The 20,911-nt window shown below is 47.2% G+C and overlaps 8 protein-coding genes across 8 annotated transcripts; 5 read left to right on the forward strand and 3 right to left on the reverse strand.

Moving 5' to 3' along the window:
* Positions 1 to 3,370: 3,370 nt before the first annotated feature.
* Positions 3,371 to 4,289, forward strand: N7482_008325 (glutathione S-transferase family protein; the record flags this gene model as incomplete). Its single annotated transcript, XM_056690449.1, has 3 exons — positions 3,371 to 3,565; positions 3,623 to 3,897; positions 3,965 to 4,289. The coding sequence occupies 3 exons, from the start codon at positions 3,371 to 3,373 to the stop codon at positions 4,287 to 4,289; spliced, it is 795 nt and encodes a 264-aa protein (XP_056540214.1).
* Positions 4,290 to 4,826: 537 nt separating this feature from the next.
* Positions 4,827 to 8,330, reverse strand: N7482_008326 (putative importin 11; the record flags this gene model as incomplete). Its single annotated transcript, XM_056690450.1, has 7 exons — positions 4,827 to 5,900; positions 5,960 to 6,148; positions 6,200 to 6,672; positions 6,732 to 7,747; positions 7,798 to 7,935; positions 8,002 to 8,102; positions 8,166 to 8,330. The coding sequence occupies 7 exons, from the start codon at positions 8,328 to 8,330 to the stop codon at positions 4,827 to 4,829; spliced, it is 3,156 nt and encodes a 1,051-aa protein (XP_056540215.1).
* A 662-nt stretch (positions 8,331 to 8,992) lies between these two features.
* On the forward strand, positions 8,993 to 9,497 carry N7482_008327 (uncharacterized protein; the record flags this gene model as incomplete). The annotated part of the gene is made up of 3 exons (XM_056690451.1): positions 8,993 to 9,092; positions 9,148 to 9,292; positions 9,365 to 9,497. 3 exons carry the CDS (start codon positions 8,993 to 8,995, stop codon positions 9,495 to 9,497), a joined length of 378 nt encoding a protein of 125 aa, XP_056540216.1.
* Positions 9,498 to 10,252: 755 nt separating this feature from the next.
* N7482_008328 (aldehyde dehydrogenase family protein) lies at positions 10,253 to 11,890 on the forward strand (the record flags this gene model as incomplete). The annotated part of the gene is made up of 4 exons (XM_056690452.1): positions 10,253 to 10,306; positions 10,362 to 10,431; positions 10,488 to 10,921; positions 10,985 to 11,890. 4 exons carry the CDS (start codon positions 10,253 to 10,255, stop codon positions 11,888 to 11,890), a joined length of 1,464 nt encoding a protein of 487 aa, XP_056540217.1.
* Positions 11,891 to 12,211: 321 nt separating this feature from the next.
* N7482_008329 (acid phosphatase PHOa) lies at positions 12,212 to 13,764 on the reverse strand (the record flags this gene model as incomplete). The annotated part of the gene is made up of 4 exons (XM_056690453.1): positions 12,212 to 12,646; positions 12,702 to 12,822; positions 12,924 to 13,460; positions 13,517 to 13,764. The coding sequence occupies 4 exons, from the start codon at positions 13,762 to 13,764 to the stop codon at positions 12,212 to 12,214; spliced, it is 1,341 nt and encodes a 446-aa protein (XP_056540218.1).
* A 1,177-nt stretch (positions 13,765 to 14,941) lies between these two features.
* N7482_008330 (uncharacterized protein) lies at positions 14,942 to 16,588 on the forward strand (the record flags this gene model as incomplete). Its single annotated transcript, XM_056690454.1, has 5 exons — positions 14,942 to 15,215; positions 15,324 to 15,830; positions 15,903 to 16,047; positions 16,187 to 16,274; positions 16,460 to 16,588. 5 exons carry the CDS (start codon positions 14,942 to 14,944, stop codon positions 16,586 to 16,588), a joined length of 1,143 nt encoding a protein of 380 aa, XP_056540219.1.
* Positions 16,589 to 18,034: 1,446 nt separating this feature from the next.
* On the forward strand, positions 18,035 to 19,627 carry N7482_008331 (pex2/pex10/pex12 family protein; the record flags this gene model as incomplete). Its single annotated transcript, XM_056690455.1, has 3 exons — positions 18,035 to 18,343; positions 18,410 to 18,673; positions 18,737 to 19,627. The coding sequence occupies 3 exons, from the start codon at positions 18,035 to 18,037 to the stop codon at positions 19,625 to 19,627; spliced, it is 1,464 nt and encodes a 487-aa protein (XP_056540220.1).
* A 177-nt stretch (positions 19,628 to 19,804) lies between these two features.
* Positions 19,805 to 20,487, reverse strand: N7482_008332 (anthrone oxygenase family protein; the record flags this gene model as incomplete). Its single annotated transcript, XM_056690456.1, has 2 exons — positions 19,805 to 20,352; positions 20,427 to 20,487. Coding segments are annotated over 2 exons (609 nt in total), but the record flags the coding sequence as incomplete, so codon positions are not given.
* Positions 20,488 to 20,911: the final 424 nt, after the last annotated feature.

Consider the following 20,911-nt stretch of genomic DNA (forward strand, 5'->3'; position numbering starts at 1 on the left):
ATATACTAAGGCTTTTTAGTTATTTTTAGTAGTTAATAGTTTCTCTTCTAAGATTAGATTAACTAGATTATCTTTAATTAAGGCTAATTTTATCTAAAGAGACTATTCGATATAGTTCTTACTACTAGTAAGTTTTTTAATTAATATCTTTCTAAAAGAAGATATATTGATAATATATATTAAGATATCGAAGATCTTAATAATATATAGTAAGATATAAAATATATTGATAATTTTGATAGTATATAAAAGATATAGAAGAAGAGGTAGGGTAAAAAGATTTTTAGAAAATTTTAGTAGAGTAACTCGGGCTTATAACCTCTAAGTAAGCTAGAGGATATAATAGGAAGGAAGGTAAAAATAGATAGAAAAATAGTAAAGAAGATAGTGAGAAAGCTTTATTATATTATTTCTAGCTAGGGGTTTTTACCTATATTTATAGCTAAGTCTTACTAGGTTATATTAGATATTAATCTAGTATATAGTATTATACTAGTTATATTAGATTGTATGATATTGGTTGTATTTAGCTAGCTGTATACGTTTAGTTATATTTAGTTATATAGTAGTAGCTGTTTTCGGCTAGCTATATTAGTTATATAGTATTTTTGGTATTTTTATGTATGAAGGGGTAATGAATGATTTAGTAGAACCTTAGTTCTTTAATTATCGGACCTATTGTAGGCCTTATTATCAGACCTATTGTAGGCCCTATTGTTAGACCTATTGTAGGCCCTATATCTTATAAATAGACTAATACTTCTTATTTATTTATTAAATAAAGAAATTATAAATATATTAGTCTTTCCTTAGATTATCTTAAAAATAAGATCTATTTCAAGATATTATATATTTTAAAAAAGCTTAGCTTATTTATATATATAATAGATAATAAGATAATACTTACGTAGTTTATTAAAGAAATAGATTTCGCGAATCTATCGATCTTTATTTATTTTAGTCTAATCGAACTAGTATTTATACTATACACTAGCAAGATTTATACCTTATAGATAATATAGTAATTTCTACTTATAAATTAAAGTAGTTACTTTATCCTTAATATATAAGCTTTTATAGATATAGCGAAGTATAGAGTCTTTATACTAAGAAAGGATTTTTATAAATATAGGTAAAACTATTAACTTATATATAGTAAGTCCTAAGATATCTTATATATTAATTACCTAGATAATTTCTTATCTAATATTATATAGTAGTTTTATTAGTAATAAAAGGAAATACGAATAAGATCTATATAGTATAACTATAAAGAATAAGAACTAACTCTATAAATATAGAATATAGATATTAATCTTTATAGAGTACTTAAGTTTAGTAAGTTTACTAAGACTATTAGTATAAATTAAATCTAATATATAATTAGTATTATACTAATATATATTAAATATATTAAAAATATTAATATACTATAATAGTAATATTTAGCTAAATAATATATAATAAAATAGTAATTCCTAGTATTATAATCTATTATTTATATTCTATCTTTTTTATAAAAAAGTTTTAAAAATATAGGATTAACTCTTATAATACCTCTAAGAATAGCTTAAGAATAATACTAGGTCTATTTAGATATAAAATTTAGGTAGCTAATAAAGATAAACTATTTTAAGTTAGTATATATTTTATATATTAGTAGTATATAAATTTACCCTATTTAATATCTATATTCTTAGCTTTTATCCTCTATATATAAAAATATCTTTCGAGTAGTAATATAGCCTCTCTATATTCTAAGTATAGAGAAATCTAAAGTAGTATCTATATAAAATATAAGTTAAATATAGATTAAGATTAGAAGATATTTTAATTTACTCTCTTATTTATTATTTTATCTCTTAGCTAATAGTCCTATATATAGGCTTAGTATTAGTAGTCCGAGATTATAGTTTACGAAATAGTTCTAGTTTAATCTAATTATACCTTAGTAATAAGATTATAAAATTAAGATAAATTTAATAATAATACTAAATTCTTATATATCGATATAATTAATACTATAATCTTAACTCTCTATTCTTAATATTCTTTTATAGAAATTTTATATTAACTTTCTATATAGATTTAAGATATTTAGTCGAGAATTAAACCTAGATTAAATTTTTTTAGTTAGTTATCTATATATTAAATATATATAAAACTTATAGAAGATATAATTTAAGTAAATACCTTATTAATAGCTTTCGATTTATTTAGCTTATCCTTAAAAAGATTTTCTAAGATATAGATAATATATAAAATACTATTATTATCTATATTAGGATATTCCGGGAGTAAAAGATATTCCTAAATTTTATAGATAATAATAGTATCTTTCTTACTACTACTTACTATAGTTCTATCTATAGATATATCTATTTCGTTAAGATTTAGAATAGATATAGAATATAAGATACTTATATCTTTTTTATCCTTAGAACTTAAACTAGTATTAGATAGTTTAAGTTTATTAATATAATCTCTATAGAAAAAAAAGTTTTAGAATTTAATCGAGTCCGCTATAATAAATAGTTTTAGTATATATTTAGTATAAGTTTAGTATATAATAAATATATAACTAGAATATTATAAAGAATCTAATTAATCTCTATAGCTACTTAAGCTAGAGATTTAAGAGAGAAGTTAGGTATATAAGACGATAAAAGAAAGTAATTTACTATGATAAAGCGTAGAGCGTAAGAAATACTTATAAAAGCCTTAAAAAGGGGTAAATAAAAATTTTCTACGCTAAAAATAGATTATATAATATAGAATTAATAGTCCCGTTCAGCTCCGGCACTTAAGCGGGACCATTAATTAGTCATACTATTATAGATCATATTCAACTTTTCAAGGGTACCGCTCAGCTGGGTGCCCCTAGGTTAGCCGGGAATTACGTTACTAAGAACAGGCTTATTCATCAAGCACCTAGGTTTCTTATATTTTTATATATAATACTAGTTTACAGAGAAACTCAGGCTTTATAACAGCCTAGTATCGGCCGCACGGACAGGAATACGTCTGTACAGCCAGGGGATAGCCATTCAACAGGCCATCCCTCTGATTTTCTACATCATCATCAATCTGATCAACATCATCCCATTGGACATCTTTGATACTAGTCTATACAGCAATTGCCCATTGCGTCAGTTTCTACTAAATTCACCGCTCGCGTCCCCAGCTGCCCCTCTTCTTGGTTGGGTCTGTAATACACCAATCGGACCATCTCCAACCCCCATATTTCAGTCAAGATTCCATTGGAAAGCCATTCAAGGTTTCCCTCTCTATCTGCCAATTGGAAGCCGTCGAAAATATCCAGGATCATCAACCTCACCCTACTTCCCAGGAAAGACTCGGTCTCTCAATCATGGGCGCAAAAGAATACATCCTTTATCATAATATCTACTCGATCTGCTCCATGATGGTGCGCTACACTCTCGCCCTGAGAGGACCACCGAAAGACGATCACTCAGCCATGGATGTAACTGAAGTGGCTGTCGATCTCTTCAAGGGCGAAAACTTGACTGAGGAATTCCTCTGCGACATCAATAAATACGCCCAGGTTTGTGTTTGTGCAAGATGTCACAGTGGTCTCGCTGACTCACTCGATTTTGTCAAGGTCCCCGTTCTAGATGATCGCAAGGGAAACCCAGTCCCAGACAGCCTTGAGATTACGCATTACATTGCAAACGTATACCCAAACGTGATTCCTAAAAGCCATCGAGACGAGATCACGGCCCTGCTGAAAGAACTGCACGGGCTGAATTTCTTTTCGCTCTCTTTTACAGGCCGTACGGGCGTTGCAGCCGGGCTTGCGGCTACAGTTGAGAAGCTCCTCGAAGACCCTACTATCTCGGGCCGCTATCGCAAGGCGCTAGAGTTTAAACGCGAAGTGTGAGTGTGAACCCCTACCGCCGTGTGAGTCTGGTGTTCTTCGTCCTGTATCTAATTCGACATGCAGTGTGCAAAGTTCGAAGATCGGAGGCCTGAAACCAGAGACGGTCACGGAGGTGGAGCATCGCACCAAAGGCGTCCTCGATCGGCTGGCCAAAACTCTCCCTGAAAATCCCCAGGGCTCCGACAGTGGACCTTGGCTGTTTGGTCTACAGGAACCATCTGCACTCGATGCGCATTCGATTATGTTCGTTGAGCGGATGCGCGACGTTGGCCGACTCGCTTTGGTGCCGGATAGACTCAATGCTTACTCTCAAGAGGCTGCGGACCAGGCAGAGTTCAAGCATGTCCTGAATGGCCGCAGGACCATGGCGCCGCTTCCAAAAGCCTAAGAGCCTGATTTGGACAGCAAGACTGACTCGCTGGGTGGATATCATTTCCTTTTTGTATCTGAAATAGATGGGAAGTGTACGGTGGCGAGATGCATCAGGCTTGGATATGCCGCGGGTAGCATTGATAAGATACCATAGCTAATAACCGCGTGAAGGAACAGCAGACATACGATCGGTTTTCAGAACAGAAGGACCCAGGGTCGGGCCATGGCCACTTCGCAGTCGCGCATTCCACGCGTCACCTATTTCACCACTCACTATGCCAGCAAAGCGTAACGTTTACACCCAGAATCCTACTAGTCGAGAGGGCAGATACACACTTCTACACGTCTAGCTCTCTACATTTGGCACTTTGATCCATAATTCATGTAGATTGGGGTATGAAGCTAGAAAGGTCTAACAGAACAAACGCAAACAACCCGTTTTAGCGTGCTCCGCTATCCAACGAGCCACGGGCGTAGAATGTGATGCAAATGCGTAATAGAAGATAAGTAGAAGTGATAATGCAGTGAACGATCCTCGCTGGGCATTCCCGCATTAGATCAAACCGAGCGCACCGAATGCCGACACCACCTCGCTATCGACACTCACCAGCCATTCCTCCTGGAACCGCTGAGCACCACCACAGGCCACAATCACCTCATGCAGACGGTGGCGGACGAAGGCACGGATCGGGAAGCGATGGATTGCATCTGCATTGTCCCATTCGCGGCGGCGGCGAGTCTCGGGGTCCTCATTCTCCTCCGCCTCGGGTGGGGCCGTCGCGGAGCCAGCGGGTGCGTTCCAGCAGACCAGGTAATCGGCATTTTGGTCGGAGCCGCCTTCGGCGAGCTCAATGATGATATCCGTCCAGATGGTGAGGTATGACTGTATGTGATTGAGAATGTAAGCGGGCGGTGGTGCGGGCTGGGATGGATCGGATGAGTGACCCGGCAGGGCTAGGAGCTGGGTCAGGGCGAGAGCATGCAGCTTCTTCTGGTTGACGCTGCCGATGTTGTCGTAGTGGAGGAACCATTCAGTAAGAAGCCAGGTAAGGGTTTGCTCCTGACTTGAGTTTGTCGCAGCAGCGACAGCTGATGCGAAGATGGTGGGATTTGCGAGAGCGAGTCGTGCAAGAACAGAGTAATAGTCTGTCTCAACAACGCCAACAACGTATGAAGTCTTCCGGTTGGGGCCGGTAGTCTGACTGGATTCGTGAGCAGTGTAAAGGCCCTCGAGGAGAGAATGGAGGAGTGAGCTGTCAAGAAGAGATTGCGAGATGGCGCTGTAGCTAGACTCGCTTCCCCCATCAACAGCTTCCGCGCCACGGATCATCATGTCGACTAGGCGGGGGACAACGCCTGTGCGCTGTTTTGTTGTGAATGGGAGAAGAGTTTCCAAGGCGGCCAGAAGTGGGAGTCGGATCTCGTCACTAAGCACTGCCTGTGGAGCCAGCAGAATATAGGACTCGATGATTTGGAGGCCTTGGGGCGCGGCATCGGTTCCTTGTTCTAGAATTGGAAGTACGGAGGGGAGTAGAGAGAGGATTTCAGGTGATGCAGGGCTGGGGGTTTGCATTATGATAGCGGTCCAGAGTTCCAAAGCCTCGTCCAAGAGGTAGACGATGGTATCCTAGCAAGATTAGGTATGGCCCAGCGATCTATTCACAATCAATGATTCGGAAAACTCACAGACTCGGGGTGAACGGAGCTCTGGATCAAGGGAAGAATGAGCGCATGGTAGCGCGCAGACTCTTGCTTCAATGAATGGATCAAGGACGATAGAAGGGTAAGAATTGCCTGCTTCATGAGATGTTCTTCTCCGGACTCCTCCCACAGCGGTGGCAGCAACGAAAGAATTTGGTCGGAGAAGGCACCAATCTGAAACCTGTTAGATATACTGCGGATCCTTGGCGATTGAAACAAGCTTACATGGTTCTCCATCTTGACAACGGCCACGCGCACAGTCTCCAACAATCCCATTTTTGTTTCCGCTACTTCAACCTCCTGGACAAGAGACATGAGGCTTCCAAGGATCGACTGTGCATAAGGCATGAACCCCTCCGGCGTGAACTCCCAGGGGTCAAGAACATTGCGGAGTTGGCGTCCTGCGGTGATTCGTACAACAAGGTCATTCAGCGGGTCGGCTTTGTTGAGCAGGTGCTGGAAGATTTGATAGACCGCATCCCGGTTCAGCTGGCCTGGTTTCACCGGTATCCATTGGCCAAGAACAACGGCAATTCGTCTTCTCAAGAGCCTATATTCATGGTCCTGAATTTGGACCTCGGGGACCATGGTTTTTTCGAGGAAACTGTTGAAGTCCAAGTGCTGTTCAAGACTAGCTGCCGCGAGCCCGATGGCAGAATACAAGGAATCCTTTAGTACCACATTGCGGTTCTCCGTAGCTAGATGATAGATTAATTAGTACCATGAGACGTCCACGTGTGTGGAAGTCAACACTCACTTGCAAAAGAATAGAACACGTTCAGCAGACGCGGAATAAGTAGGTCCTTGAAATGGATGACAAGATCAAGGAAGAGTTTTTCGGAGCACGAGCGAATAGAGAACTCCCAAGCCTCAGTGCTCTGCTCCTCCTTCTTCTCCCATGATTCCGGGTCTTCCTCCCACTCCTGGAAATCAATGTTCCGGAACCTGAAGAACTGTGTAACAAGCAGCTCCATGACGTTGATCACAAAGTCCTCGGTAAACAGCTGCGTCTTGATCCGCTCAACAGCCCGCTTGCGTTCCTCCTTGTCTTGCGGAGTCTGATATTTGAATGTTTGCACCGGATTGAAAGCCATTCGGGCGCATGCTCTAATAAGGAGCAAGGCTCGGAGGCCAGCCTTTTCGAATAGGGACTTTCCTTCCGTCTCAATATCCGCACCGAGGCTGACGTAGTTTTCGCTCAGCTTAACAACCAATGACCAGTATGAGTTGACCAAGGTGATACTGTTGTCGAATAGTGCGAAGGATGCGGGGTGCATCTTCGCCATCTCAACATGCAGCTTGGATAATTGCAAAATGTGCTTCTCGATAGCTGTGTGGACCAGCTCGGGCAGCTGAACTGACCCATCCAGGAGCGAGAGAAATCGACTAAAGTGCGTGTTGGTCAACTCCCAGAAGTTCTGCACGTCCAGATCGCGGCCCGGGTGTTCGAATCCAGCAATAATCAGGCGCCGGAGCACCTTGAGTGATACCAGGCTCTGTTCAACAAGTTCGACCAAGCCTGTTTCGTCCGAGCCACCCTGTTCCAAGATACCGACCCACTGACTGACCTTGTCCACATAGATGCTACCCAATACCTGGAATACCTCCGGGGAGACAGATTGCAGGTGAACGCGAGTTCTCTGGATCCGGGCAGTTGACAGCTCTTTAATGATTTGTAAAAGGATGAGGAGGGTTCGGGGGAGCTGCAGCGGGTTGGCACCAGGTTGGAGCGACGACCGAAGGAAGGTGATAACCGAGGTAATCGCGTCGGGCCTTTCTGAAGTCAGCATCAAAATCACAAGAACAGGACGTATTTATCTTACCAGTCATGAGGAAATTCATAGCGTAAGATCTTGGCAACCATCAACGCATTCTGGAGAGCAAGCGGACGGGCGGGCTCCTCTACGCCAGCCTCCAGGGCTCTGGTTTTTATCTGCGCCTTCTCATCCTTGGAAATTGCACTTTCCATCCAGCATTAGTATATGTTCTCGGACACGTCGCGGAGCATCTCGGTGTCGGAAACGTACTTGGTGGCCGTCTTGCGCCAATATCGATCGATGCCATGCTTCAGTCGGATAATAGCGAGGTATCGGACTTCAGTCGGAAGGGAATGGTCAAGAAAGACGTCCTATAAGTACCAAGAATCAGCTTGTCAAGCAATCGTGTTGACGTGAATGGGTCTCAAACAAACCTGAAGCATGGCATGGTACAGTCCCTGCCGCTCCCAATTCTCGAGCTGTTTGGTTCCAGTTATGACTTGCTGCTGCGTTGAGCTGGCGGCCAGAACCAACGCATCAACAACATTACGATGCGTCAATGGATTTGCCTCGCCAGGCACCTCGATCAGCGGGGCCATGGTGTAATGCTGGGCGGTTGGTCGCAGCAAACGGGACTGGAGGTCTGTGCCAGTGGGGTCAAATAGCACGAAAGAAGAGCACTAGTTCAATATGTCACAGGTCGACCATGAATATATGCACTGGTCGAAATCGTGACGCTTAAGGCGGTCGTCAATAAAAGCATCCCATCCCACCTGTACTCGAGCTCTACCGCCCTCCAGCTATGGTCCCCTCATCCGTCGCGGACTATTATTCCGCCGGTCGCCCGCCAGCCCTAGGGCTGGACCCTCAAGCCGCCCCGATCAGGAGGTTCAATTAGGGCTTGACAAGGGAGTGGAGACTATGAAGTCACTGCGGTCATCGAATGCGATCCACGATCAGGGCCCAGACTGATCATACCGGCCAACCGTTGTTTTAAGACGTGTCTGGGAGCAGATAAAGCTTGCGCCGTGCCCCTGCCTTCCCTTTTCGGTGCTTTCATAAGCTAACGTGACATATCTATGATGTAAAATGATGCTAATACTCGAGCCTCATGTACGTTGTAGAAGTAAGGTATTTATTCACAATTTCGAGAAGTCCCATAAAAGTTTTCTTCAGTACTTCATTCACCAAACTTCTCAAGAATCGTTTGGGCTTGCAATCTATACGAATTTTCGATCTGACCCCTATCTCGTTCAACAAGATGGTTCATTTCGAAGACCTGCGCCAGGCGGCATACAATTCCGAGAATGACCTAAACTCCTACCAGGCCAAGCAAGGTGTTGGTCGCAAGAGTGATTCAAGTATGTTCAGTCATATTCCAAGCATCTTGGCTAATCAATACTGATAAACGTCCAGCTCTCGAGTCCGGCGTCGACGAGATGGTTGACCAGCGATTCCCTGAATCCCGAGGTGTCAAGTATGGTCCTGGCTCAACTGCCTCTGGCAGTGATCACCGTACGGTTCCTGAGGATGAGGGTGGTACTCGGGATGACCGTGGCAGGTAAGTATCCAATTATCGATGTATTCTCCATCTTATCCTGTACAGCGTTGACGTGGTTCTTCCTTTTGGCAGACTCCCTAAAGCAGAGCACTTCCAGGGCCCAGGAGGCCCCGAAGACAAGATCAAGATCGATTCAGAGAACCGGCCCGGCGACCCAGATACTCTCAATCTGCAGGACATGAAGCGTCGGGGTATTGCGCCGTAAATAATGTGTTACTACAAATTTGATCTTCGTCTACACGCCTGCTATGACAAAAGCACAAGATTATCTCGCCAAACCTTCCAACAGAAATATCCACGCATTTCTTTGTTTTGAATTGCATATCTAGTTCCGAGACAATGAACTCTATTTACATAGCCAAATGCACAGCTGCCGTGCATATTTTAACTCCGACCTAAGCCCGTACGTATCGCCGACCGTCGCCAAGCAGGCTACGCCGCCAAAGCTTACGCCTCATATTCAACAAATCCACTAAAAAGTTTTTTCAAATCCCCCTTGCAGCTATCATTTACGGTATTCATCCAGCTCCCAGCCAACGCTTACTCCACTTCTATCCCACCCTGTCGTGGCTGTACATAATCAAGCTGACTACATTCTCGCAAAGGTGTCTAATTAGAGGAAATACGACGCTACGTCTACGTCCAGCACTGATTACATCCGGTCAGATCCTGTCAGCCCAGGGAAGTCTGCTCAAGTATTGGTCCATTCGTAGAATCTCCGTAGGGCGACGCGTGTTCTAGAACAATATACTGAGGGGTTGCAGATGGGTAGAGGCGCCGCCAATGGCAGCGATTGGTTATGCAGGGTTCTCCATGTCTAAAAAAAAATGGTGTCGGACGGGCCAGCAGCTATATTATCTGGCTTGGTCGCTATTTCCGGGATCTTTTGGCCAGGTCTTTGCCTTCAACCGACACTTAAAACCAAGTAAGAGAGTCGCAAGATACCATACCATCAACATCATGGCTGCTAGACCATCGGAGCCGATTGAAACTCGGTTGTTCATTAACAACGAGGTATGAGATCACCGCCGCATTGGATAAGCTGTTCATACTAACCCCTCTGTCCCAGTTCCGCGAATCCTCAGACAAAAAGACTTTTGAGGTCGTGTACCCCTACACCAAGGAAGTCATCGCAAATGGTATATCTGCTGCAACCCCATACAATAAGCTCACCCTTTCTAATAAAGTGCCCCAGTCCACCAAGCCTCCATCGACGATGTAAACGATGCCGTCACCGCCGCCGACGCAGCCTTCCCAGCATGGCGCGACCTCGGCGTTGACGGACGCGCCCCATACCTGCGCAAAATGTCCGAGCTCTTCGCCGAGGCCAATGACGAACTAGCCCGTCTCGAGACGCTATGCACCGGCCGTCCCATTTCGCAGTTCATCGATGCTGGAATGTCGTCGGGGCTGTTCCGGTACTTCGCCGATGGCGTGTGGACTGCGCAGGGCACGGCGAGCACACACACGCCCGGGTTGTTGAGCTTGACAGTGAAGGAGCCGTTTGGCGTTGCAGGGCTGATAATTCCGTGGAACTTCCCGCTGGTGATGTTTACCATGAAGATTGCGCCAGCGCTGGCAGCGGGGAATACAGTTGTGCTGAAGAGCAGTGAGAAGGCGCCATTGACGGTCAGTGTATCCGTTTCCAGTAATTCTATCACGATAAACACGTACTAACCCGGCCAATATCAGTCAATCTTCGCCGCCAAGCTCTTCCAAAAAGCCGGCTTTCCCCCAGGCGTCGTCAACATCATCGCCGGCTTCGGTGCCCCGACCGGCGCCGCTCTGGCTGAGCACATGGCTGTGCGCGTCATCAGCTTCACCGGATCCTCGCTGACAGGCCAAAAAATCCAAGCTGCAGCCGCAAAGTCTAACATGAAGCACGTGCACATGGAACTAGGCGGCAAATCGCCAGCCGTGGTCTTCGAAGACGCCGACATCGAGGCAGCAGCAGTGGAAACCCAGTTCAGCATTCAATTCAACAGCGGACAAGTCTGTGTCGCAAACAGCCGGGTGTATGTGCAAGAAAGTGTCTACGACAAGTTCATCGCGGTCTTTCGCGAAAAGTTCGCCGCTGTCAAGCTGGGCGATCCCCTGGACCCGTCAACTTCGCATGGACCGCAGATTGACGCCGCCCAGTACAAGCGTGTGCAGGAGTATCTGGGCGTAGGAGAGAAAGATGGCTCGCTGACGCAGGGTGGGGATGCGCACGACGGGTTCTTCGTAAAGCCGACCATCTTCGAGAAGGTTCCCGAGGACTCGCGGCTGATGCGAGAGGAGGTATTTGGACCTGTGGTGGCGATCAACACGTTCAAGACGGAGGAGGAGGCTGTGTGGAAGGCGAATGATACCGAGTTCGGACTATATGCCTCAGTGTTCACAAAGGATTTGGATCGCGCGGTGCGCATGTCGAAGGCGCTGCAGGCGGGCACTGTGGGTGTGAACTGTACTAGCCCGACTAATGCAAAGGATGCTGCTTTTGGGGGTTATAAGATGAGTGGGAATGGAAGGGAGGGCATGCTGTATAGCATTGAGAACTTCCTTCAGACCAAGTCGATTCTGATCAAGTCTGGGCAGGGTTCTCAAGGGCTTTTCTGAGGGCGGAGGGTGATCTATACGCCATGGTACACATCGAACATGTCTTTACTCATGGAGAAGATCTTCAGGAATGGCAGAGGAAATCTAATCATACGTAATGCAAATATTTCGTAAATTGCATTGCAAAATTGCTGATAGGACATTAAGGCATAAGGCGGAATGGGAAACCCCTCCCCAGTTCCGCTTCTAATCTCGGAAGAAATACGATAAACTATTCTTGCCGACTGAAGCAGGCTCATAAATGCGTAATCGTGATCGAATAATTCAACCACTAGCCTGAGAGCCCGTTTCGAAAAGTGGCAGAAAAAGAGCGTCAAGCGCTTAGAGCAGAGAAGCGAAGAGAGCCACCAGAGCACCGGTCACAACGGTGAAACCGGAGACATTAACAGCCGCAGCAGCGCCGGTAGTCGAGGTGCCGGCAGCCGACGAGGAGGTGCGGGTCGAGTTCAACTTGCGAGTGATAGTGACCTTGGTGTTGTAGTCGGCCTTGGCGTCCCAGGGGTAGGGGCTGGTGTAGTTGTAGGTGGCGGTCTTGCCGGAGTAGGTCTTCTTGACGATATCCAGGATACCGTTACCTGCCGAGCACTTGCCGTCGGTCAGGGGGACGGGCCAGGTAGGGGAGTACTTGGAGAGCTCGCCGGCCGACTCGGGGCCGGGGTAGGTCTCGTTCAGACGCAGGTTAGTGATGTTCACGTCGTAATTGGCGTAGCCAGTCTTGTTAGAAACGATCTCGAATATGTTGGCACCACAGTCCCACTTAAATCCTCAGTTAGTCAATTGCTTCCTTTTTTGAGGTGTTCGCTTTACTTACACGGCCGAGAGAAGGCAGGCCCCAGTTTGCGCTGACAGAGGCAATTGACGAATAATGGGTGTAGAAGGTGTCGTCCTTGGTACCCTTAAGGTTATCAGGAATGGCACCACCAACGAGCACACTGTCCCAGTCAGCCAATGATCAATAAGGAGGAAAAGGGAGTGGCTCTGTAACAGCTTCCATTGTAGCTATCTGCTGCCCCAATTCACAATTTGGACATACCTGAAGATACGGTTCGTCTTGCTATAAGTTTTGTCCTCATCAAAGGTCAAGAGAATGAGACTGTCGTTCATGAAGTAGTCGTTCTTCAGCAGCGAAGACATCCAGCTGCGCTCCCACTTGGCAGCAAAGGTGATGTTGGTGTCGTGAGCATCATTGGTCATGTTCGGAGTGATGAAAGCCCACTGCGGAAGTTTCTTGTCAGAGAGATCATGCTCGAATTCAGTGAAGTTCTTGATCTGGCGGGCACGGGTTTCGTTCTGAACAACGGAGTCGTAGAGAACCAGGGGATTGTGCTTGCGCACGTAGTCGTTGGCGAAGGTCTTCTGATTGGAGTAGTTGAAGCCCTGGAAGCCCGGGTAGGGACTGTGCTCCTGGTACTCGCTCCACGAGATTCCCTTGGTGTCGAGCAGATCGGCCACTGTGGAGACATTGGCAGGGATCTGGTTGAAGTTATCATTGTCCATGCCAAAGGTGTCACCACCAGCAGCCGCACAGTAGTTGGGCTCTGACGGGTGGGTAAGCGCGTAGAAATTGGTCCTAGGATTAAATTTGAGCGATGAGTCCATCGTAGCCGACAGATGCTGATCACTTACAGCAGGATACCCTGGCTCGCCAGCCACTGCATGTTGGAGTCCGCGGCCGCATCCTCGTAGTCAATGTTTTCCAGCCAGACCTGGTAGAAGCGGCTGAAGGCGACACCCTGGACGTTGGAGGTGGGAGACTCGGGCAGAGTGGTGGCAGCCGCCTTGTTGATATCGGAGACTGAAGGCTCTGAGGTAGTCGCAACCTGGGCACGAACCAGAGTGGCTGCGGCTAGGACTGTGGCAATGACAGCCTTCATTGTAGCGAGTGTGTACCGTTGTGTGTCAATGAATCTAGCCAGCAGAGGCAGAAGCGAAGGTAGAGGGTGCTGGAAGGTGAAAGAGAATCACGCCGAAGAATAAAAAGGGAAGGGATATGCGAGAGGTTCGGTTCATACGGGGAAGCTTCCCCACGCACGTGATCTTGCGATGCCTGGTACTATACAGACTACCTTGTTGTACGGTCACCACGACCCGCCAATTAGATCAACGGTAATGGGAACATCGTGAGCCCTCGCCCGCAAGGTTACAGCCGCTCTTGAGCCATGGGAGTGCCTTGGCAGGTATCCACAATGTAGCGCAGTTTAGTGCTTATGAGTGCTCATGACTGCTTGTCCAGGGTCCTGGTTCTGTACCCCGCGATTGGTACGGGAGAGTGTGGGAGGACTGTTGAAGGCCGGTTGTATACTATGTGGAGCGAAGGCACTGCTGAATGATCGTGGAAGCTATTCCCACGGTGGTGAATAGGACCCTCTGATTAGCTTACCGGGGACCCACTTAGCCGGGGCAACTTGGAAAGCAGGTTCCAAAGCGTGGGCGCAAGCTGGCCCCACCATCGACGCCCTGTTTACATCGACGTCCTACATCAACCATCACTGGCGCTAGAAACAGGCTTTCCACCAAGTGCATTATGAATCTTCGACGCCAATCCCCCACCCAGTGTGCATTATATATAAAAATGGGCAATCTCTCTTGTGCACGGGGTTCATCCTCGCATCGTGGTCAATGTCCCAAAGTCAATGAGAGTTTAAGGAGCATGTTACAGCGCGTCTCGAAACTAGTGTCACCAACTATATTCTACTATCGATTATGCATGATATTATGTCTCCTCACTCTATAGGTCGGCTAAAATATTCCATAATTAGAAGTGCAAACATAACAAACAAAAGGAGCTTGCGGGGAAGTCACTTACCTCATGTCCGAACGACGACTTCATAGTAAGCTCAGTGTTTACCAAAAGTAAGTGAGGTACACAACAATATATGTGTTCTCCAGGAAACTCCAATACGGCTCTACAGTCGTACTCCCAACCTGGCGACTGGCCTCTTCTACCTCCTTCTCTTCTCAGCGTTACTGAAGGTCAGACCTTGCAACATAGCTCCCATACAAAGGGACTTCCATTTGAACTAACAGTATCTTAGATATATTACCGTTAAAATGAATACCTGCACATCATTCGATGGCAATTCCGACCTATACGGTCTCGGTATTAGGATCGGAGTTTATCTGCAGTGGATCTCGACATGGATCAGCCTGCTTTTAGACCCAGAATCTGCGCAAACTACCTACGACATTAATTCAGTTTTTGTCTTCGCTATACTGGTGGCAACTATCATCGCAGCGCAACAGGGAGCAGTGCTCATCGAGATATACCTCATGTTGCAATTCATGCTTGGCTCTTTTGTCACTACTTTGAGCACGTTGGGCATACGTTTGTGGTTCATGAGCCCTGACCGGCTTGCTAAAATGGAAACAACAATAAGGACGGTGCTCAAATCAATTTGGGGTTCTCGAAAAGCTAGACTGTCTTGCTTATTAGAGAAGCTTACAACACGCACGTGGAAGTCGTGGGTACGAGAGCTATGGGTAGGATCTCCACCGATTATCATGCCCCTTAAGATCTCTCTCAAGGGGTTATCGACCTGGAAGGCCCCTGGTCTCTCTTGGTCGGGGGTAATTTGGAGATTGATCATAGCTGCTCTGGTTGCCTCGTATAACCTGGCATTCTGGTTTGACTCTGTGGGCAATGGTGCGCAGCAACCACCTAGACAGGGCTGCGGACCTCCTTACATATTTCTCTTCTCTAAGCAGCGATTAGAAGGCACTGTCTTTGTCCTCTGTCGTGTGGCTGCCATCGTCATTGCCGTTATCATCTTTCCGGCAACTTTGCTCCTCTTACACCTAATGATAGAGCTTTGGTGGTACACATGTCTGTTTCTGTACCGCGACTTTCTTTATCTCTTGAGCCCAATCCCACAACAGGCCTTTCAATCAGCGCTCGACCGGATCAATCCATTACTTGAACAGCAAGGGATCCCCGTTCTGGGTGTGTTGTATTTCCCCTTGCCACTAGGTCCTTTGAGTCACATAACACTCATGGACGTACTGGGATTCTTAGCTACGCCAAAGGATAAGGCAATCCGCTTCTCAGATGTGATCAAGGTCTGTGTCTCGCTCGGGACAGGGAAAGTGACGAAGAATGAGACGGAGACTACATTTCCTATGGATAGTGTGGGGTTGATGTCGGGTTGGAAAAAGGCTAGGTAAGTGAGACCGTCATAGCACACCTATCCTGTGGGGATAGGTCTCTTATCATGTGCCTAACAATAGATTCCGTCATCGAGCTCTCTGTGTGCTGTGGAACGTCTATATGTTCCTAAGCATCGTCTGGTTTATCACTAGTATTGAGTACACGATCCACTGGAACAACATCCACAGCGTTAATACCATAAATACAACGGGACAGCTTATTCCCTTCATCATCGGCTGTGTAAGCGCATCGCAGGTGATAAAGAGACTCACACTCTTTGCGTGGTCGAAGGTCAGTCCATAATTTGTTGAGCTGTCGAGCAAAAATAGTGAAAACAACCTAAGCCAGTACTTGGGTTGCTCATCAATACTCACTACTTGACTATTTCCTCCATCCTCGAGGTTCTGAGGCTGAAAAATATATAGAAATATCCCGACTGGGCAGACACTCGACTCAAAGTGGAAGACGGTGAGAACGGCCCTAGGCTTCTCAAGATTGTCAAGAGAAATGAAGCCGAGGATTCAGGAGAGGGGCCATACAATGCGACAAAATAAGCACGTTGATCTGTTCTGTTTCTCTCATTACGTTTGTTCTAGGTCACTTGCAGTGGATATAATATGTATGAACTAGTGTATATCGGTAATAAAGTTTGAAAAACAATTGAGTGGAGGTGGTGGCACCAGTTTCAAGACTTGCTATAAGATTGATCCTTTGCTCTAATTCATGTCATGGCAGCATCCCACACGTGTGCATGACGGCTGGTACTCGTCTGTCTCATCCTCGTAAGGCTCAGATAAGCACCGCGTGGAAGAAGTAGTAATACTCGACTGCTAATTCGTGGGGCACCTCCAGAAGCCTTCTTTCGTTTTCGGAGGAGATTGCCGAGGTGGAGAGCCTGCGGACTCGTCCGATTACTAGCGGTATCTTGTATGCTCACCACGAACAGTTGGTTCGGCGACCAATCAGCATCCTACTATATTGCGTATGTGATTCACTGGATACCTCACTGGTCCCATCGAATCGCTCTGGCAGCTCGAACTAGGGCAATATCGATGGCTTGTCGGACTCGCGAACGTCCTGAGCCCTGTAGTGGATGTGAGAGATACGCAGTCCAATTGCGTGTCTTCTGGTGCAGTCAAATCCTGAATTTGGCTTGCAAGTCTAGGCAGAAGTATTGTCAAAAATCTCTCTCCCGCTGAACTATGGTCTAGACTAATGATTTCTACCATGGGCTTCTTGGGTAGCGAACTGGAAAATACATCCATCGTGATAATCACCCCGAATCACACAGGCCTTGACTCCCCAAATCATGAAATTCCCTGACAGGCGGAAACTTCCCTTCCCAAGCAGCCCCTTGTTCAATTCAATCTAGGACTGCACATATACAGACGGTTCCAACGAGATGCAACCTATAAGATTTTTAATTTCTGACATTGATCCAGGATAGGCAGCCGTTTGACTCCATGTATTCTTGGGGTTTTTTAAGCATCGGCGCGGTGCTGGCAGTTCGGCGAGTTCTTTTGGAGCCAGTTGGTCGAATGTCGAGTATGCATCCTTCATCCGAGTACTCTTAGTTTTCTGCTTTGAGAGAAAACCTTTGTGTGATCTACTTTTCTCTTTTGTCCCGCTTGCTCTGATGTGAAGGTCCTGCCAGGACTCGGTGTGAAGATGCTTCAGAAGTATATTGGGTTGAGGACCCGCGGGGTTTGTTAACGGTTATCCTGTCGCCCACGTTCATGGAGAATGTTGGACTACCCAAAGTATGATCTGATCTGATGAACACAAACATTTCCAAATATCGTTTTGTATTTCCCACTCCTTCCGTGCCACTCTCCCAGCTCTCAAAGACGGTGGATTACTCCAGATGGAGAGGTCACGTGGATCTAACCTCGGCTCCGCGTCTGGGGAAGCCGAGCGCCCATGGGCCCACCATCCACCCTCTCCTCCGCTCCCCCATCGTTTCCCTTTCTATCCCCGGATAGCCACATCATGATCATACGATGAGCTCGACAAACTTCGCCGCTGCACAGGAGCGGGTTCTCGAGCGCCGACGCCTTCGCGAGGCGGAAGCGCGTGCCCGCCGTGCGGAACAGCAACGGGCATCTCCGATCGACCCTGCCGCCGTCCAGCGCCTGCCTTACCCGCTGAATCGTGTCCCAGGTGCCGGATGGATGCTATGGAATTCAGTCAAAGGCCGAGACGGGACGCGCCCGGCATTTCGTGTCGGCCAGGTCGATGCCGAGTTGCTGGATGAGGAGCTGCTGGGCTTGATGAAAGGTCAGGTCGGGGATGCGCTGAAATACTTTGGGGTATGCAGGAGTATCTTCTAAAGCACTGTTGCTTGCTGTCTGTGTGAGAAGCTAACATCATAACAGCCTCAAATGCGAGAGGACTGGTCACATGAGATCCAATTCGCGCTACGGGCGATTCTCTTCAAACTCTCGATTTGGGACCACAATGCGTCATATGGAGCGGCCCTACAGGGTCTCCAATACACTGATAGCCGAAGCAAGGGCCCCGTCCACTCTTCTCCCACAAAGTGGCAGAAGGCAATGTACGGCTTACTGACTGTCGGTGGGCGTTATGCCTGGGACAAGTGGGAGAGCTGGTTGATTGGACAGGAAGGTGGCTATGAAGAGGTAAGTATTCTACTGCTTTCTACTTGCTGGAAGATTGATATCCTTGCTGACAATTGCATGAAGCCATCACAGGACGTCCGAATGTTCTCACGCATTACGGATTTGGTCTCCACGACACACTCCATCGCCGCCTTCGTTTCATTCCTGGTATTTCTGGTGAACGGTCGCTACCGAACCCTCGTCGATCGCATCCTCCGCATTCGCCTCACACCACCATCTGCTCAGGCCAGTCGGGAGGTTTCTTTCGAATACCTTAACCGGCAGCTGGTCTGGCACGCATTCACCGAATTCCTGCTGTTCTTGCTTCCTCTCGTTGGGATTAGTCGCTGGAAGCGATGGGTGTCTCGCGCATGGCGGAAAATGGTCAACGCGCTTAAGTCGAGCGGGGATGATGAGGAGGCGACCGAGAAGCAGGGAGAACTGGCCTTCCTTCCGGAACGGACGTGTGCAATCTGTTATCGGGATCAGAACCCCGCTGCGACGACGGAAAGCGATGTTCTGGCAGCCTCCGCGGGAGCGGGTGGAATCTCCGGCTCCGCACAGACCGACATCACTAATCCGTATGAGACAATTCCCTGTGGCTGCATCTATTGCTTTGTCTGTATTGTGCAAAAGCTGGAGGCGGAAGAAGGCCAAGGCTGGATCTGTCTCCGATGTGGTGAGGTTGTGAAGAAATGCCAGCCATGGAATGGCGATGTGCTAGAAGAGGCTCGATCACAGCCCGGCACTGGCAAGATTGTCGGGTTCGTCATGGACGACGAGCCACGCGGCGATACTCAGGAGACAGACGAGACTCAGGGAAAGCCTGGGAAGTCCAGTCCCCTAGAGGAAATTACCGCTGACGAAGCTTTGCAGCATTCCGGCCAGTGGTCCACTGAAGAGAAGGAACCCGCCGAGGATGAGCATACTACAACTGCAGCAAATGGCTCTGCCGAAGACCAGGAGAAGTTTTAAGCATACTGCTATCGCTTCTTGGTCTTCGCGTCTACCTTCTACGCATTGTCTATACACCTCTCCGGCCCAGCTGTTGCGCAAGATCACAATATCGCAGTCCCTGTTATTAGATATTCCCCACGATACCCACCCATTATTATTTCTACCATGTACATAACACCTCATGCCCATAAAGCTCTATTTCATCCAGACCGCTCCACAGAAGCCAATGGCGGCCCCAACTAATGGAAACAATGATCGGTAGAAATTCAGCTCGGCCCATTTCCACAACAGCCCAGGCACTTCATCATCCTCCTTCGCTCGGCGAGCCTTCTCCGTGGTGCTAAACACCATCCCCTGCGTGCCTTCTGCCAGCGCTGCATCGTCGCGCGTCGCATGCACCCGCAGTCGGTCATTAGTGCTCTTCATCACCGCCACTGTCCAAGGCAGTATGCCCAACGTTGCCACGGCGGCTGTGACGTATAGGCTCGTCCAAGACTGGCCGATGGACGCTGGAGCCGGTGTTCCTCGCAGTGCCCAGGCGAGGTACCCGTTAGCCAGGGAGGCCACTATCGATATTGCAGGATAGATGCGCTTTCCGCGCTCGTAGACCGCGAGCCACTGGTGCGTTAGATGAGCAACGGGCGTCCCGGGCCTCTCGCCGGCCGGAAGCGTTGCGCCAGGTGGGTGGCGTGCAGGGAGGGCAAGGCTTGGTATGCCCATAATGGAGATAGTCATGACGCCGCCTGTTCAATGCATCCATAATTATCAGCACCACCGTGCCCCTAAGATAGAACTCATCGCAGAGGGGCGTTTTTACCAGCGGCAAAGCTGCAGCCCAGCGTCCCGATCGCTTGGGCGATAGTAATGTCGGTCATAATGCCTTTAAGTTTATAGATTGTCTGAGCGCAAAAGCTGTCGTGTTCAAGGGGCGTACCAACAGGATATTTGCCGTGATCCCGGGGATGTTTCGGATGGATGTTGAGATGGATGTAAGCTGAGGGGTATGGACAAAGGAATCGCCACGAGGTCTGGCTATGACGTTACACCTAATCGAGTTAGTTCTTGTCAGAGCAATAGATGACGGTGTAGACTAAGAATGTTGTCTATAGTGCATTTTTGGTCTAGTGATCATTTTGCCTAGGACTTGGCCCTTTTTTGTCTTGACAGTTCTTTTGCAAGGGAATGTGAGGGTCATTCCTAAGTACCAGGCAGCATGGTTTTGGGGAGGCACATATGGTATATGGCAGGAACGTCTTCTTTGCCTTTTCTAGTTCATAGAGATGTGAGTCTAGATGGTCTATA

The sequence above is a fragment of the Penicillium canariense genome (assembly GCF_028826845.1).
Source record: "Penicillium canariense strain IBT 26290 chromosome Unknown utg000006l_segment0_segment0, whole genome shotgun sequence".
NCBI classification, from domain to species: domain Eukaryota; kingdom Fungi; phylum Ascomycota; class Eurotiomycetes; order Eurotiales; family Aspergillaceae; genus Penicillium; species Penicillium canariense.